This window comes from Castanea sativa, chromosome 4 (genome assembly GCF_040712315.1).
Source record: "Castanea sativa cultivar Marrone di Chiusa Pesio chromosome 4, ASM4071231v1".
Lineage (NCBI taxonomy): Eukaryota > Viridiplantae > Streptophyta > Magnoliopsida > Fagales > Fagaceae > Castanea > Castanea sativa.
In genome coordinates, this window is record NC_134016.1 from 36274145 (window position 1) to 36292386 (window position 18242).

The window sequence follows — 18242 nt, forward strand, 5'->3', positions numbered from 1 at the left end:
ATTAAACAAGACCTCAAACAACATATAATCTATATAATATCTAAATCTTTCATTAAACAAGACCTCAAACAATATATATTCTATATAATATTTAAAAATTAAAGTATAATATCTATTGTTGTTATATTTCTATTGAGAGATATCAGCATAGCATTTTGGTCAATTCAGTCAATGAGGTGGACCACATTGGATTGAAGTAGACCATTTAAAACCTTCTCCCCTCTTCCTGTACGTGTGTGTCAAAAATACTTAGTATTCTGAAAAAAAAAAAAAATCAATCAATTTCGATTCATTTTGGTCTACTTTAGTTCAATGTGGTCCACCTCACTCCATTCGGTCCATTTTGGTCTACTTGCTCCATTATTCAGTTCATTTGGACCATTCGTCTATTTTAGTCCAATTCAGTCTAATTAGATCTATTTTGGTCTAAGTCGGCTCAATTTGGTCCCTTTTTTTATTTCAATTCAGTTTGGTCTATTTCAATCCATTTCAGTCTTTTCGGTCCATGGCTACATATGTGAAGGTGCCTATTTGTAGTGACCCAAAAGGGGTCTTGCATTCCATGGAATCTCACATCGCTTAAGGAAGCACATGGGATGTGCTTATAAAGAGTAACCTCCCTTTAGTGTGTAGAGGCTTTTTTCCTCACTCTGGTGTGCTTTGGGAGAAAACAAAATCGTGAGGGTATGGATCTCAAAACAGACAATATCTATACAGTTGGGACATAGTCGTTTTGCGTAGAAGAATGATCACACGGTGATAGATCCCTCCCCCCAAAAAAATCTTTTAACTTCTTGTCAATTTAGTCTTTCCAACCAGTTCTAGTATGGTTGGTTGCCATTAAGTGTCTTAAATCGAGGTAGTTTTGGTATTTTTGAATTTCTTCACAAAGATGCTGGAAAGTTTTCTCAACAAGCATACCTTAGTACATAATCAGCCAAACTGAAATGATTTACACGAAAACACTTTTGAAATAGAAAAATCACGCACCTAGAGCTAATTAAATATACGTTTGAAGTTCGAACTCACTCATAATGGATTTTCTTTTCCAACACTAGCAAATTAATACAAACCTTATCCAACAGAGTTATGCTAATGTATTTTAGTGGTTAGGTTTCTGCTGTTTCAATCTCTATGATTTCATTGCTAGGACTAGCAGCAGCAGCAATTTGAGGTCTCCTCACTATTCTGAAATCATATGCAATACCATATCGTACCCCTACAGCCCATGTTTTTTGGTACGCTTCAACCATTGTTGGCCTTTGAGCCGAATGATCGCTTCATCATATTCATTCCCAACTAGAGATTTGTCAATCATTTCGTATAGACAAGAAGAGCTTGCTAAAAGATTAGAACTTATACATGCATGGATTATTTGACTTGGTTCCCACCGTGTAATTAACTCTAGAAGCACAATTCCAAAGTCATAGACATCTTTGTAACATATTCCAGATCCCAAATCCCATTGTTTATAGAGGTGCTCCTTGAATGATCAGCATTTTTTGAATTGATTGATGTCGCCCCTTCGAAATTTGATATTTGAGGCTCAAAATTCTGATCAAGTAAAATGCATTTTGAGCATATGTTCAGATGGACTATCCGGATTTTGCACTTATGGTGGAGCCATGCCAAGCCTCTCGCTAGACCAACAACAATTTTAACCCTCAACGGCCACTCTAATTTCATAAAATCATCTTCCAAAGAATGTAGCTAATCATAAAGATTTCCGTTGGACATATATTTGTACACCAAAATCTTCTCCTTCCTTTCTATGCAGAATCCCAAGAGGGGAAGTAAGTGATAATGTCTCAATGTTCCTAGAATTGTTAACTCACACATGAATTGTCTCTCCAGCTGTTGAGAGTCATATAGCCTCTTAACTGCAAGAAACAGACCACTGGGCAGTGTAGCCTTATATACTGTTCCCATCTTTACCAATCCAACGATGTTATCAGAGCTAAAATTGTGAGTTGCCTTATTGAGCTCTGCAAAAGTCATTTTAGAAACCCACCTCTCCAAAGTAGAGATCTGTGGAACAAGTTACTCTCCATTATGAAAGTATACGATAAAGACAGCGAAAAGAGTTCAAGGCTAATTACAATTGAAGATTTGAAAACTGTAATGGACAGTTTTGTCTGTTTTGGAATTTGATTCACTTGTAGTAGACATCTGCAAAAAAAAAAGAAAAGGAGAGACAAAATGTGAACCTGTTTATAGCTTTTCCATTGGAGCTTTGAAGGCAGCAATCTGGTCACCTTATGAGCTTCTTTTCTCTTATTGTTCTTCTTGAGGGTCATCCTTTTCCTCTTCTTCATTTGCTCCCAAGGCACACAATAGGACAAGAAAATAGTTACAACTGAAACCGAAGAAACCACATAACCAACAATAAACCCACTTTTAAAAGTCTCATCTGATTTCCTTCCAAGCTCTTTGCAAGGTTCCAAAGGCCCTCCACAAAGTCCACTATTATTCACGTAGCTCTCTTTTGTGACACTGGCAATGGCAAAATTTGGTACTGATCCTGACAAAAAATTGTTAGCAAGGGTAAAGGTCTTGATTTGAGTGAGCTGGCCAAGTTGCTGAGGTATTTGACCTGTCAGCCAGTTGTTATCAAGAATAAGGTCATTCAGATAAATGCAATTTGCAATATCTGTAGGGATTTCACCATAGAAATTGTTGTTAGATAGATCAAGTGCTGATGCAGAAGGAAGCATTGTTGATATGTCGGATGGGATGGCACCGAACAGCTTGTTGAATGAAAGGTCTAGACGTCGTAAGGATTTGCAGTTCTTAATGTCCTGAGGGAACCAGCCTGTGAGGCCCATGTTGGAAAGTTGGATATATAAAACTTTGCTTTCCTTCGAATTTCAGCATTGGACCCTAGTAAATGCACAGATGAAACCGTCTCCAACTTTGTTGAAATTCCAAGAAGATTTAAAGAGATTAAAAGGGTCTTCTAGTGACTCTTTAATGGATTTCAAGCAAGAGATATCACTATCACCACCCTTGCTGAGAGTAAATACACCCAGCAGTGACCGGAAAAAGGTGCTGAAAAGAAAAAAATTAATTATATTTTTAAAAGCCATTTCTATGCAAGCGTTCCTCTGTGTGTAAGACTACAAATGAGTACTTGCATTCAATGGGATCAAAGAAAAAGCAAAAGAAAAGGAATTGAAGAAAACAGTAATAAATTTAAGCAATTTACATATTAAAGATTGTCTACCCCTTTGAAGCTCCAAAAAACTTCAAAGAAATAAGTCAATAACTGATCTTGGAAACAAAGCAAGAAGGAAAACTTGGTTTATACTGAATAATAAAGGTGAACTGACCTAGTTTAGGATTCATTGTCAGCTCTTTCGTAGTAACTGCATTCCAAAATACTAAATTCTTGCTATAACGGTTTATGTCAGCATCCTGAAGAGTTCATAATCATACCGCAGATAATTGACTAGAATAATGATTCTTTCGTGGAAAGAGGATGTAAGTCTTATATTGGGTCAAAGTCTTATATCATACAATAAAATGAAATATTATCTTACACTGCATACTAAACTAGGGACAAAGCACAAGTTTTAATATCAATAATTAATGAGCTAATGAATTTTAATTGGGTATGAAGAGGAATTTAAGTGCATGATGAAAAAATGCAGGCAACTTGCCTGTCAAAGTTTCAATGTCTGTCATCAAAGGCCTGGTTGTGCATGTGACTTTGCTTGCAAGGTCGGGGGTTTAAGTTCCCAAATTAGAGTTTAGAATTGGCCTCACAACAATGATAATGATGCTTCCACAAAAACTAACATAGAAAAATTTATAGGATCATCCAGTTTAAATTATCCCCCAAAGCATATTTGCAAATTTGCCCCAGTGATCATTTTAGTTAGGATCAACCAGAGAAGTGGTCAATGGTCTATCAAGAAAGTACCCTTTAACTACTACAGCATCATTCCTCTTGATTAAATAAATACACAAACCATATCCTTGACTCAATAGAAAACATGGTATTGTTAACAATTAGAAGTATTAAAATTGTTTGCTTGACTGCAACAAGGATCAACTAGTGTAGGTGCATTGTGTGTATTATGTCTCCATCTACAAGTGTCAAGTTTTGTTTTTGTTTTGTTTTTGTTTTTGTTTTGTTTTTGTTTTTTTTTTTTTTGTTTTCTTTCTTTTGGAAAATCATGTTTTAAATGGTTATAGAAAGCTGAAGAAATGGTCCATCCATATACAAATGTACAAAATGGGAGGTAACTTTGTATCACATACAGTATTATAAAAATGTTATGAACGTAATACTTCTCTAAAATAAAAAGGCACTTGTTGATTGCAGTCATACAATTTGTTTACTAACAAAATATTAAGATGTACCTAATTTGCACATGAAATTGCAATATTTTTAGCAAGTTGAACAATTATTCTAAACACTCATATCATCATGACTAGAATGATCAAGACAAATAAACACTCAATCAAATAGTTTTTTTAATGGAGTGCTTTAACGCAAACATAGAACTTTATGTTTCAGTCATAATAGCAAGCAAACATAATCCAAACGCAAATCTGTTTACAGATTTTTTCCTACTCAATTTTACACTTTGTATGTCATGTTTCAATTGGTCTATGTAATTTCTACCTCAACAATTTCATTAGAGGTATCTGCAAAGTTGCAGTAGCAATGTCATATTGCCTTAATATCTCAGTCTCATTTTTAACACCATATCTCTCCCCAAAAATACTTATTATTGTATTGTTCAATTCAAGTGTTGTTGGCTGTTGATCAGGAAAGGGGTTAAGATAGAGATACATACAATTCTAAGGAATTGAAAGATTTCACCATTAGATCCTCCAACAATCAGAGAATTATTCATGACAATGCAGAGTTTAGAAGAATTAGTCAAAAGATGAGTAATCCAATCAACCAAACTACCATTTAAACTGTATGATAATTTTTTTATTTAAATGAGTTCCCTTTTTTTTTTTTTTAATGAGTTCCTTCCCAATAAGAGCGTTTGAATAAAATTAGATCTATGATTATATATATATATATATATATATATATATATATATATATATTATTTATTTATATATATTTATTTATTTATTTAGGGTCTAGTTAATATATACCCTTAAGACATATATTAATTATTCATTTTTAGAAATATTTTATTGGGAATTGAAAAAGTTATAAAAAAAAGTTCGTAACTTTTTCTGTAAAGAGTTTCTTAAAATAGTTTACTAATATATGCCATAAGGGCACACGTTAGTAAAAGTATAAAACCCTTTTATTTTATTTTAAGAATTATGGAAAAAAAATATAATTATATTTTAAAAATATAAAACTATAAATAAAAAGATTATAAAAATTGGAGGTGACAATTAATGGAGATTTTAAACATACCAGTTACCCCCAACCAAAAATTTTTGGACATAAACTAATATGCGTGCAGACAATTACCCATCCATGCAATAAGAATGTTTTATGTCAAAAAATTTTGTAACTAAACTGACATCTCTTAATGTTTTTAGGTGAAAAATATGAGGAAAAAAAAAACTGTTTTACCTATCATCTCAAGGGAAATTGTTGTTGCACACATGCAAGTACACACTAACTGTACATCCAACGAACTAACCAATTAACCAACCAAGCATGTCCCAAAACTTTCAAACTGTCCTCACCTCGACCATCTCTGCCGTAACCACACTTTCCAACCGTCCACTGATTCCTCAGTACCCCTCGATCTCATCCTACACTCTTATAATAATAATCATTCAATTATGATCATGTGTATGCAAATGTGTTTTTTTTTTTTTTTTAGTTTTCATTCATTGTCTTAAAAAAAATGCTACTTGTTTTTTGTGTGGTTGAATTGTAAAAGAAGGTGGGAGAGGCATTACGATGAGTGAGGTGTTCGAGGTGTACGAGCATCACTATTGCGAGCTCTCCGCCAATCTTTCAAGCTACTGCACTGCCGCTACTGTTCTTGATGGAGGTTATTACCACTATTTATGTTTTCTTTGAATTTCTCTTTTATTTAGTTGCTTTTGTTTGATTTTGTTTGTTTCGCGAGGATCAATGAGGCTATAATGAGGTGGGTATTTAATGTTGAAAATTCTTTAGGTAAGAGAAACGGAGAGAAGAGGCTAGTGGTTATGAATTATGATATATGAATTGATGGGTTTGTGATTATGTGCTTGTAATGTATAAGATGATGAAGCATAAGCATTACAATGTATTTATATGTTTTATAATGCTTGAATGAGATTGTTGCTATTGCTACATTTTTACTTTTTAAGTTTTGTATGATATCATCAATGGGTATGTATAGTAGGTTAGATCCTAACTAAGATTACAATATGCTTTAACTACTATTAGGATTAGGAATTTGGGACTACTTTGCCAAAGACCTTGTAACTTAATTGGCACCTCACTATATACAAAGTGCTTAGAAAACATTTTTTTATTTTTTTAAAGTTTTATGTTGGTAGGTAACAATTAATCTTATGTTCTATTTTGATATTGATATTTAAATATCAATGAGATTGTAAATAACTTTGTGGTTTAGTGGTATTGTTTGATTTTTTCTATATGGAGAACCTGGATTTGAATTTCCCACTTGTTGTAAGCAAAAAATGTATATAAAATATTATAAACCTAGAATATTCATAATGATGAGTTGAGTAAATGCTAAACATGCTGATAGGGAACAAAACTGGAAGATGGTTTGTTAGAATGTAGGAGTCATGTCTGTGGTGTTGTTAGTTTGTGAGCATGGAAAATTTAACTTCTTACTGTAGTCTTCATGTGAAGTTGAATATAATTACCCTTTGCTTTTGTTTGGTTGTGAGACTATTGGGATGAAGTGTAGTGAACATGAAATACAAAGATGAAACATATATAAATATAAAAAGTAATAACCACAATGAACCTGTGACCAAGAGGCAATGAACCGTTAATTGGAACAAAAAGAAGGAGCATAAGCCATATGCCTACTAAACTGTCAAATTATATCCTTCACTGATGGTTCTATGCATTCTTGATTGGCAGAGCAAAAGAAGCAGAAAATTTCCGAAATAAAAACTGGATTAGATGATGCGGATGGTTTGGTACTAAAGAAGCCTATTGCTGTGACTTATTAATTCTCTATTTCTTTATATCTCATCAGATTACTAATGTGATTTTTCTCGAATTTGAACAGCTTCAGAAAATGGATCTTGAGGCAAGGACACTGCCACCTAGTGCAAAGGCAACCCTTCTTGCTAAGTTAAGGGAATATAAAACTGATTTCAATAGTTTGAAAATTGAATCCAAAAGACTCACATCAGCTAATGCTAATCTGGCTGCAAGAGATCAGCTGTTGGAGTCGGGCATGGCAGATGCACTATTGGTATGTATGTCTTTCTCCCTTGCAAAGGTTGTATCTTGCGCATCAATTGCATGTCACCAATAGCTCACAATATGTGGAATCCACTAGTGTGTGGTCTTCACTAACCGTGAATAGTCATGGACATGGATATTATGCATATAATTCCATTAGGGGTACATTCTCATTGAAGTTGGTGGGTGATGCAAAAGGTATCTAATGATCAAAGAGGAAGACTGCTGATGACAACAGAGAGATTAAATCAGTCCACAGACAGAATTAAGGAGAGCAGAAGAACAATGCTGGAAACAGAAGAGCTCGGCGTCTCGATCCTACAAAATTTGCATCAACAGCAACAATCTCTACTACACGCCAATAACACAGTATGCCTTACGCTCTTTCTTTTTGTTCCAATTAATGGTTCATTGCCTCTTGGTCACAGGTTCATTGTGGTTATTACTTTTTATATTTTGTATGTTTCATTTTTGTAATTCATGTTCACTACACTTCATCCCTTCCCTAAATGGCAACTGAACAAGGTCATAAGTTGTTCTCTGTATAGGAAAAAAGGGGTCTGCTTTAGCCTTATGCAATCCACAATTAGCTTTCCCGATAAACGACTCTTATTAATTTAATGGTCAGCATTGGCAAAATATTTATCTTTCTTTCTGTCTGCAGATTCATGGTGTGGATGACAATGTTAGCAGGAGCAAGAAGATATTGACATCAATGTCAAGAAGGATGAGCAGGGATAAATGCACCATTGGCTCCATGGTCATAATCCTAGTTATTGCAATCATATTCATCCTTTATTTTAAGCTGACTCATTAATCCACCTTTCTTGTCCAAAAATTTAATTGGCTCATATTAGCTTGTATGTTGTGCTTTTCTTTCATGAATGCCCGTGCAATACTTTCCTGTCTTTTATCTTTTTTACCTAATTTTTTTTCCAATTTAATTTACTCAAAGAAGAAGCTAATTTCCCCCTTCACCACGTGTATCATAGTTTCTCCCTTCTTTATTAAATATATTCAAATGTATGGTTTTTTTTTTCTTCTTTTTTCTTTGGTGGGGAATAGGGGGAGTAAAATGCATGTACTTTAAGATCTTTCTAGCAAAAAGAAATTAAAATCGCTGCAATTACCTTGTACTATTATTTAAACAATTTATGTAAACTTCCTATAGATATCATTGGGTGTGTTTTTTTTTAGCTCTACTGATTAGAAGAAAAAAATAATCCTCTCAAGCTGTTGAAAGATCATTTAACATTCTCAAACCACAATCAATTCCTCATTGAAACATTTAAGAATACAGATATGCCTCCTTAATGTAAGAAAGACAGCAGAAAATCCTAGGGTTAACGGATCATTCAGATCTGGATTTTTTCCTCATTGAAACCTTCAACCTCTTCAGATTAAGAAATACCGACGACTGCTTATAAAATTCTACAGAAAAGACAGTTCACTAAACTGATAGTGATACATCTCCTATCACTGATCTTGCCATTTTTAATCCCTAGTATGTATATGTTATGGCTGCATTTTTAGTGAAATCTACATCACGAGAAATTATTTCATACACTAGGTGTATAACACCTCCCTCCCACATAAATGTGGATTTCATGGTGCATGACCCACATGTGATGCAGTGCCCATCCTTATGAGAGAGAAAGATGGAATACACCGAGGACATTGAATAATTTCGCCTAAGTCACCACCTCTCAGTGTTCTCACGCATCTGGTATGGGAACAGCTAAATATACATGGAATTTCAAGAATTCTAACTTTAAAGGAAATTACCGCGTTGAAGGGACAAAATGATCCTCAATAACCAGCAACCACATTAATATCCTGAAGCATCATTGTGAGGAGAGGAATACTTTCAAGCATGCTTCTCCTCATCCTCTTCATCATCCTCATCAGAATCAACAGAAGTAGGGTGCCCATTAAGATCCACATTTACACCATTTACCTTCCTCACAAACTGGCCCCGCACACGAGGCCTTCTTTCAGCAAGTCGTTTTCGATTAACATATCTAATCTTCTTATCAAAACATCGCTCCTTTCTTTTCTGCCTAAACTTGATCAATGCTGCTTCTCTTCTGTCAACTTTACTCAAATTTACTTCAGAGGAAGATGGACTTCCAAATGGCCAAGAATGAGAAGCAGACATTTGACCAGGTTGTAAGCATATATTAACAGGGTAATACGGGAATGGTGCCATTCCATTAACATGTGGAGGGCATTGTGGAAGATGATGGTACTGTGACATCATAGCTTTAGGGGAATGATTTTGCAGGTCATGCAGATTCTTATGATACAATTGTGCTGCTGATGGCATCATGACTTGATTCACAACTCCTGACATGCAATATGGAAAGGCAGTTTGGGCAGGTAAGCCAGAAGCATCAAGTTGATGCTCATTTCTTGGGTGCGAAAGCACTTGAGAGAACCTTTCATCCTTCAAATCCCTTTGCTGTGGGAGTTCCATTGATGCAGATGGAGTGGAAGACCTCTCTATTGAAAAAGAATCAGGCATACTATTACTGCTTGGAAATTCATCTCCTTGCGAATAGCTTTCCCATGCCTCTCCAGAGTCATTTATTTGGGGATCATTAACCACTTGTTGAACACATGCTTGATGGTTCTCACCCATCCTCACTTGAGCAACATTTTCCTCGACATTGGCAACCCCTGGAGAGCTCTTTTGTAGTGTGCTTGTTTTGACATAAGTGAAGAAAGCAGAAGAAGACTCGCCAATCTTTAGCTCACTTTTCTTTGGGCCAGATGAAAATTGTCCTGCAAGACATCACCCAAATAATTTTATAAATATCATGTATGTACGTGTGTATATCTATACATATATACACTATATATAAATGTAGATATATGTGAGTGTATGAATATATATTAAAGTGTAAAGTATGAAAATACTGAATACATGACATGTATATCATGTATGTACATGCCATGTATTGATTGGAAATATCAAGACTAGTATTTTCAGATGCTACACAAAACACTGAAAAATCTTTCATGCTTTTAAGACACCTGCACATGATATTGGTAAAGCAGTAATTGAACAAGTGGGCTCACCAGTTCGTCGGTCACTAATTTTTGGCACATCAGGCCGATATTCATCTAATTCAATGTATGGAGGCTCTACAGCAGCACCAGCAGACTGAAAAAGAAACAATGAAAAAATTAAGCACCATGATGGTGTAACATTATTACTTATCAATTTTGTATGCACACTTTTTTTCTTATTAACTTCAGAGCATTAGTCTCTAGCATCGAATCCAGTTTTACTTTCAGTTTGTTCCTAACTATGGGTGCTAACTACTAACCTACTTCTTAGTTCTAGTTTACTTAAATGCTTAATTTCCTCTAAAGTTGGTTAGATATCAGGTCATACAGAGGACAAAATGAGTCTCAATTAGTGGTCTGTTCTCTAGTCACCTACTTGGGATCTAAAATTACAGTAGGTTTTACATTCTGGGATATGTAGTCTAATATTAGTATATTACACATAGAATGGCAAAATGTTCTTAAGGTTAAAATACAGAGAACATGTTACCCCCATCAATTTTTGAGTTTGCTGTACTGCTGATCCCTTCACTCCCCTCTATAGTTGCCTATACCTTCAAGTTTGTCAAGTGCATGTTTAAAGCAGGCCAATGCACTGAAATCAGGGCTTAAGTGGGGACAAAATTGTCTGTGCTTCCTAGATTAGGTTCTATGCAACACAGTCACGAATATACTTGTGTTTATTCTTTTTCTGACTTTTTTTTTGGGGGGGTGTTCTTCTGCTGTGCTTTACATTTTAGCCTATTCTGTGTCCAACTACTGATGCCAGGTCCAATGGTAGAACCACAAAACACATATCATTAAAAGTCAGCTTTTCAAAGTAAATAACTAAACATATGAAGGGCCCAAGGGTCTACACAATTCACAAATTAACTAATTCATGACAAAGAGGTGATCTTCTAATTTTGAGCAACCAAATTTCTGGCTATACTACACTCACCTCATCTTCTTCATGAACTGACAATCCCATCTCAGGATTAGTGCTCCTACAGGACCTGTCATCTGTGTCATCTGAAAACAAAGTAGTACTGTTTGTATTAGCATCACTAGGGTCTGATGCCACCAGATCAAAGTCGTAGTTCAAAATGTTCTTCTCCGCCAGTCCAAGCTGCCAACATAAGCATTAAAATGAACATTTCAATATTGATCTAAGGAGAGTTAAACTATCAATGGAACTCTCACACTGGTGATAAGTAACACAAGAAGGTGGCCCATGGAATATGGAAGGTGACACACATATGTAAGAGCAAACATCAATAATGATATGAATTCTTCCAAGATAATAGAAAATGCAAGAGCAGCTCATCAAAAAGATGAAAATAGTCTAAAAAGAATTATCATTTTCTGCGTCATATATGGTCACTCTTGTTTCCTTACATTTGCTTCATATGAACGAGTTCCCAATATTTGTTAATGGTTGCATAAGCTCTATGTGGATATTTATTTACAAAAGGGGGAGAGGGGGGAGTGGGGGCAGAAAAGGAATATCAACATAACATGAAAGCCAGGTAAAACAAACCATGCGCCGCCTTCTCCACACATGTGTCCACAAGTTTAATAGCTCATTGGTGCGTAAAGGCTTTACAAGATAGTCCGCTGCTCCGAGCCTCAGGCACTTAACAACAACAGAGACTTCATCTTGTGCCGACATCACTTATCAAATCAAACAAGATTAAATACGAATGATCAGACTATATTTTACCCAGAAGAGAGAAATATACTATGCTACTTAGGAATTTGGCAGTGGTGGTAACAACAAAAACTTACTGATCACAGGAATGCGTCGTAAATCGTTATCCCGATTTATGTACTTCAACAACTTCATGCCTTTGGCCAAAGGAAGGTCAAGTTCAGCAAGTATGATATCTATATTAGCTCCCTCAGCATTCAGTGCATCAATTACCTGTCTAGCTGACCTGACTGAAGTTACTGCAAAACAAGAAATTCCAAGTTGTCACCCATCTCCACTTTCAAAATGTAAGAAATAGACAATGACATTAGAAGATGAAGAAGATAAACAAAACTCAGTCATGATAGGAGTATCGCATACTACATATGTAAAAGAGGTGGTAATTCTATCAGAAATTTGCCCCACATAGGCCAGTTCCCATTGATTGCTTTAAAAACAAGGATCAGGAAGAGTTTAGGTATGAACTTATCAAAAAGCAAAGCCATGCGTTGAGCACCATTACCACTTAAAGTTCCAAAATAAGACTACAGGCCTTCCTTAAATTACATTGGCTTTTATTTGGACAATCAGTAAGATCAAGCTTGGACCAACATCCAACTAATTCCTATCAAGAAATAATTGACTTTAAAAGAGTAAAAAATAATACATAAACACACAAATCACACACAAAAGGAAATTAGTCCATCCTTTATTGCTTGTTTCTATGGAGTCACCTTTTACTTATGTTCTTCTACTCATTCAAACTTCCAAACAAGCCAATAATAGCATCTAAAACTTGTCTCACATTGTCATGTTTCTGCACTGATCATCATAATGTTTTCTAGCATAATTATTAATTGTATTTGAAGTTGTTACCTCACTTTAGTCCAATGTGAGTGAAAGCAAATAACTACAATCAGCTAAGGGCATCCAAGGTGAAAGCTTAAGTATAATTATAGTCAGTGAGTAAATTTAATCACAAAATAGAACTTGATCCTTTTATACATTTACATTTTTCATCATTCAATATCCAAGAAAGCCAAAAAATCGACAGAGCCTAACACAATCATTTGACTTAGTTAAATTCAGTTTATCCTTATATAATCCAATATCATTATTACACAATATTACATCAAAGACAAAATTATTAGCTTTAACTCAAAGTACTACCCTTCTCACATAATACCTAATTGTAAATCAACCTCCTAAATCCTATAGCATCAAATTACATAGTTCAAGCATGCATTCACCAATAATACAAAATTATCAGCTCAAGAAACCTGCCAATAAATTCCACTAACCAAATCAGCAACACTTATAATTGTAAAATTACATAAAAGACAAAAGTTATTAGCTTTGCTTCAAACCCAAAATCCTAGCAGCAAATTACATGGTTCGATCTCTACTCTACAGCGAAATTTCTCATCCACAATTCAACAATTCCAAACTAACAATTAACAAACAAACCATAGATTTCAACAAAAACAAAAAATCAATACAAATCATAGAATTCAACAAGAACAAAAAATCAAAGCAACTAAAAAAAAAAAAAAAAAAAAAGCAATATATGTAATTACGTATATACCCTGATAAGAACATTTCAAAAGAAGAGTGGAGACCTCTTCCAAACTCTTGGCATCGTTATCACACACCAAAATCCTCACTTTGCTCCTATCTATAAACGCATCTCCTCCTCCTCCTCCTTTACTGCTATTTCCACCACCCTCTCTGTTCAAACTAACCTCCATAGACTCCATTTTCAACACTTTCTAAGAGCTCTAAACTCAACTTTCTTCTACTCCAAAACCACACCAAAAAAAAAAAAACTAAACTCTCAGATTTCCTTTTTCAAACACATCAATAAAAATTTAGCAATCCAATCCCCCAAGACTTTTGGATTCTATGAGTTCCGATCCGAGACCTCCATAGAAACCGAAGTCACCATGAACGGCGCACGTTAGCTTTATTCATAAGAAAAAAGCGTTTAAGATATCAGTCAAACCAACGGTGGTGATTTGAAGACCAGAGAGAGATCACCGGCGAGCGGCGCAAGTTAGCAAAAAAAGATATTTTGGTCTGTTTACAGAAGAAAGTGCTCTGTGAGAGAGAGAGAGAGAGAAAAATTAATAATATCTTCTCTCTCAGTCACAGCTTGTGTTTTTTATTTTTTTAAGAGAGTAATGAAAAGACTTTATAGGATATAAAAAAGTGCTTAGTTATTAATTACTCGTTTTATGTTTTCCAAATTGAGATTAAATTTTTTAATTGCATTTGGGTTATGGAGGCGGCTAACGTGCGCACGTTGGGTAAGGCTGAGGTTGTGGGTGGCGCACGATAGCGAAGTGGGAGACGTGGAAGGTCCAGCAACAGAAACAAAAAATCAAAAAAAGTGCAAAGGTAGAGAGAGAGAAAAGTGAAGATAGTGCTCTTTTTCTGGGTGGAGATAGGGTGGGAGAGATGCCACGTGGAGATCTTTAGCTAATCAGGAAATGAAATCTGATTGAATTTTCCTGCCACGTCACGGGATATTTTTTTCTTCATTTCTCTCTAATTTTGACTTTTTGTGGAAATAAATAGGCCCTACTTTGTTTTGTCGTTCGTTTCCTTGATTGAATTCTAAATTTTTGGGGGATTTAAGGAAATAAAATGTGAGTGAATTAGGATATTCCAAAAAATCTAAAAGCAAACAGGCTGTGATGTTAGCAAATTAGAGCATTCGCATCAAACAATGTAAAATAAAAATATATATCAATTTTATATTTTCAATCTCCAAAAATCATCAACATTAGCCAAGTTAAAAATTTGCAAAGTTGCTAGTTGTTAGTTGCTAGAGTAACTGTGTAAATTTACATTGACACTCATTTTACATATAATTTTTTATTCATTCTTTATGTATTTCAAGGCTGAAGGAATAAAGTATATGTATGGTCGCAATTTGTACCTAAGCCCAAAAGAAGGAAGAGAGTAGGCTTAAAGAATCCAATACAATGAAGTTTTAGAGAGTGGATAAGAAAACCATGTTCTAATGAGTTCAGACAATAATCATAGTGGATCAAGATGACAATAGAAAAAAGATAAACTGATTTTATCTAAGAAAAATTGTCATCGAATACAATCCGAGGAGGTTGATTCTTGTCTTTATTTCATTTTAAGATTGATTACAAAAGTGGTTTTTGATTCTACCGTAATTTTCCCTTTTTTCTCATCCCTCTCCCTCAGGGTCCTCCCATCTTTTATACTATCTTCCTTCATTTATCTCTACCTTCCACGTGTAGATCAAATTGTTGGTGTTGATCCTTATCCCATCAGCACCTTCCTAAAGTCTTTGGGAGTAGCTGTAAGGCTAAAAACTACTGTTCAGATGTCACTTCTTCATTAATGCGGCCAAATAGTTAGCTACAAAGCATTTAATGCAGTGGTGACAGCTTTCTCTTAGATATTTCATAGCTCTCCTTTGTCCTGTGCTCTCACGATGTATATCTTTATCAATGGAATCTCCTGGAATGTTGCTTCTAGATGGCAGACCGTACTTTTTGACTTTACTTCGCTCCACCGAGGAAGCATCCTTCCTTGGACCATCATAACCAGACCCCTTCCTTTATTCATTAATGCCGACCTCCATAGCAATGTTTATCCGTCCTCGGATAACTAGGCACCCTCGGACCGGGCCCTAGTTCCAATATATACTACTGGGCCTATCATCCCTACAATAGCCCCTCAAAATCCTCCTCTTTAGCTCCTCGGGAGAAAAGAGAGATTTCGATATTACCTCAAATATCCTGCTCTCATCATATATCATTTCTATTTGCGTAGGTACCATTTTAACTGCCCAACGCACGCTCCTGATGCTTCGGCATCCAAGATGCTCCTTCATTAAATTTATGTGGCTCCATGTTCCCCACGTTTTATGGTGCGATGCGGATCCAACAGCTAGGGATTTTCTTGGAACTCGGGCGGGAATTTTTCTGCCTATTACTCTCTCTCATATATATACCATTCTAAAATTTCACACACTTGCATCTTCCAAACTCAAGAGCTAGTTCGAGGAGCTTTTATTTGTTTTCGTAAGTAGTTTCTAGCAATTTTTCTCTCTTTCTTTTTCCAGTCCCTTCTGTCATTCTCTATAGTTAAACCCCATTCTTTTCTTTGGCCCTCATAACTTCACCTTGGCCACCTAATTCCCTTAATTCTTTGGTATAAATAGGGAGATTCGCTTGCCTAGTGGACACCCTTAAGGGCATAGAAGATTTTAAAACTCGATACCAAATTCCCTCTAGAGTTTCCCTTAGATATTGTAAACAAGGGGATCGGCACGCCATGAGGTAGAAGGGAGAAGTGGTAATCCCTATGATTGCCTTTATAGAGGGAGGGATGAGAATCCCAATGGGTAGAGTCATTAGGTATTACCTGATCGCTCACTGTCTCTCCCTTACCCAATGCGCTCCAAACATGTTTAGGATTCTAGGTAGTGTAGATGCCCTCAACGAGAAGATGAGCTTGAACCTCACACACCACGACGTCAACTGGATTTACAATCTCCACCTCTTGAAAGGGCAGGGGTATTATTTAAAGACTAGGGTCCCTGGGGTTAGGTTAATCTCGTGCCTCCCTGATTCTAACAAAGACATGAGCAGAGATTTCCTAATCATCTCAGGGAAGTGGCACGATGACCTCTACTACTTGACGAGAGAGATGGGATACCAGGTGGGGTTCTTAGGTTTAGGTTAATTACGCTGATGTCACCCCCTTTCTCTTTAATACTTTTTGCATTTGCTTCTTCTTACTTGTGTGTACAATCTGAACTTCTCTTTGAATCGTGTCTTTTTTCTAATAATTTCTTTTTTAATGGCTTCACAGATAAGCACACTGCGATTCCTAACCTAAATCTTGTTAACCAAGAAGACTTAGACAAGATACTTAAGGCTGAAGCCTTCGTTCACAGTGATGGTCAACTGAGGGCAGCCCACCTCGTCCTCAGCTATAAACCCCTCACGTCAAACTTTCAATCGCTGAAGAACGTGATCAAAGCGAAAGACCCTCGCCTGCCTCTAATAAGTGTTGCTTCTCCAAGCTTTCTTACCACTGGTCCCATCCCAGAAGGCGTATTTGAAGTGACCTTGCCAACCCAATACACAGTCGGGGAAGCCACCTATTCCTAACCCATTATTAAAAAAGAAGAAGAAGTAGTCAACGTCTCGAATTCCGAAGATGATTTTGAAGTTTTCAACCTATCATCGCCTTCAGAGATCCCGACCGGTGATCTTAGTTTTCGTCCCCCGCCCCAAGTAAGCCGCTCACAAGAGGATTCTACCATCCTGGAAGCGATGCCAATCCAACGTAAGACTAGACATAGTCTTCGGGACCTAATGGAATCCTAAGTAGGAGGCCGGGAGCCGGAGAGGGCCGTCCAGCCTAAGCTTCCTTCACTTCCATCCACCTAAGCCCAACGTCTCGACCCTGCTAATCACAAAAGGAAGAGGGATCAATCCAAGGGTAAGGAGGTGGTGGGGGGGGGGGGAAAGCCACTCCTTCAAAGAGGCCAAGCCCCAAAAAGGAGCTAAACAAACCAAGATAACACAAACAACAATAGAGAAGAGCACCAAGGCTCAAGTAGCTGCTCTGGCGTGGTCCCCAGCCTTGGTGTTGGATAGCACTGCCCTAACTACTGACGCCTCTATTAGAGATTTCTAGCAAGGTAAAGCTGGTTACGTGGCTAATGCAATGGAGCAGGCTTTACTGTTGCCAGAAGACATGTCCAACTTGAGGAAAATGAGGAAGCATGAGGTCTTCCTCAGCTTAAAGAGAGATCTTAGCCTAGTAAGACTACCTAACTCTCTTTCCCCCCCCCCCCTTTTTTTACTTACTACCTTTGATTTATTATGTATACATATTTTTTATACTTAACCTCTTTGACCTGGGTATGTCTCACCTTTTTCTTTTTATTTCTTAAAAAAGGCTGTCCAAGCTGCTCACAGAGCTGAGGAGATAGTCATTAGCTCTCATAGGACAATGAAGGAGGAGGAGGCCAGCTGCATTGCCGTAGGGAAGGCCTTTGAAGTAGCAAAGAAAAGTCTGCAAGAACTCAACGCCAAACTAACTGAGGCCGAGAGGGGGAAAAAAAGCGTCGAG

The 18242-nt window shown here is 36.4% G+C and overlaps 2 protein-coding genes and 1 pseudogene across 2 annotated transcripts; 1 reads left to right on the forward strand and 2 right to left on the reverse strand.

Moving 5' to 3' along the window:
• Positions 1-990: 990 nt before the first annotated feature.
• Positions 991-5682, reverse strand: LOC142632803 (probably inactive leucine-rich repeat receptor-like protein kinase At5g48380; annotated as a pseudogene).
• Positions 5683-5893: 211 nt separating this feature from the next.
• LOC142630337 (vesicle transport v-SNARE 13-like) lies at positions 5894-8189 on the forward strand. Its single transcript, XM_075804328.1, has 5 exons — positions 5894-5987; positions 7043-7101; positions 7194-7382; positions 7571-7741; positions 8037-8189. Exons 1-5 carry the CDS (start codon positions 5894-5896, stop codon positions 8187-8189), a joined length of 666 nt encoding a protein of 221 aa, XP_075660443.1.
• A 430-nt stretch (positions 8190-8619) lies between these two features.
• On the reverse strand, positions 8620-14250 carry LOC142631657 (two-component response regulator-like APRR1). Its single transcript, XM_075805883.1, has 6 exons — positions 13699-14250; positions 12212-12373; positions 11964-12097; positions 11385-11552; positions 10454-10538; positions 8620-10156 (listed from the first exon to the last, which is right to left on the reverse strand). The coding sequence occupies exons 1-6, from the start codon at positions 13868-13870 to the stop codon at positions 9240-9242; spliced, it is 1638 nt and encodes a 545-aa protein (XP_075661998.1). The 5' UTR covers positions 13871-14250; the 3' UTR covers positions 8620-9239.
• Between the last annotated feature and the right edge of the window lie 3992 nt (positions 14251-18242).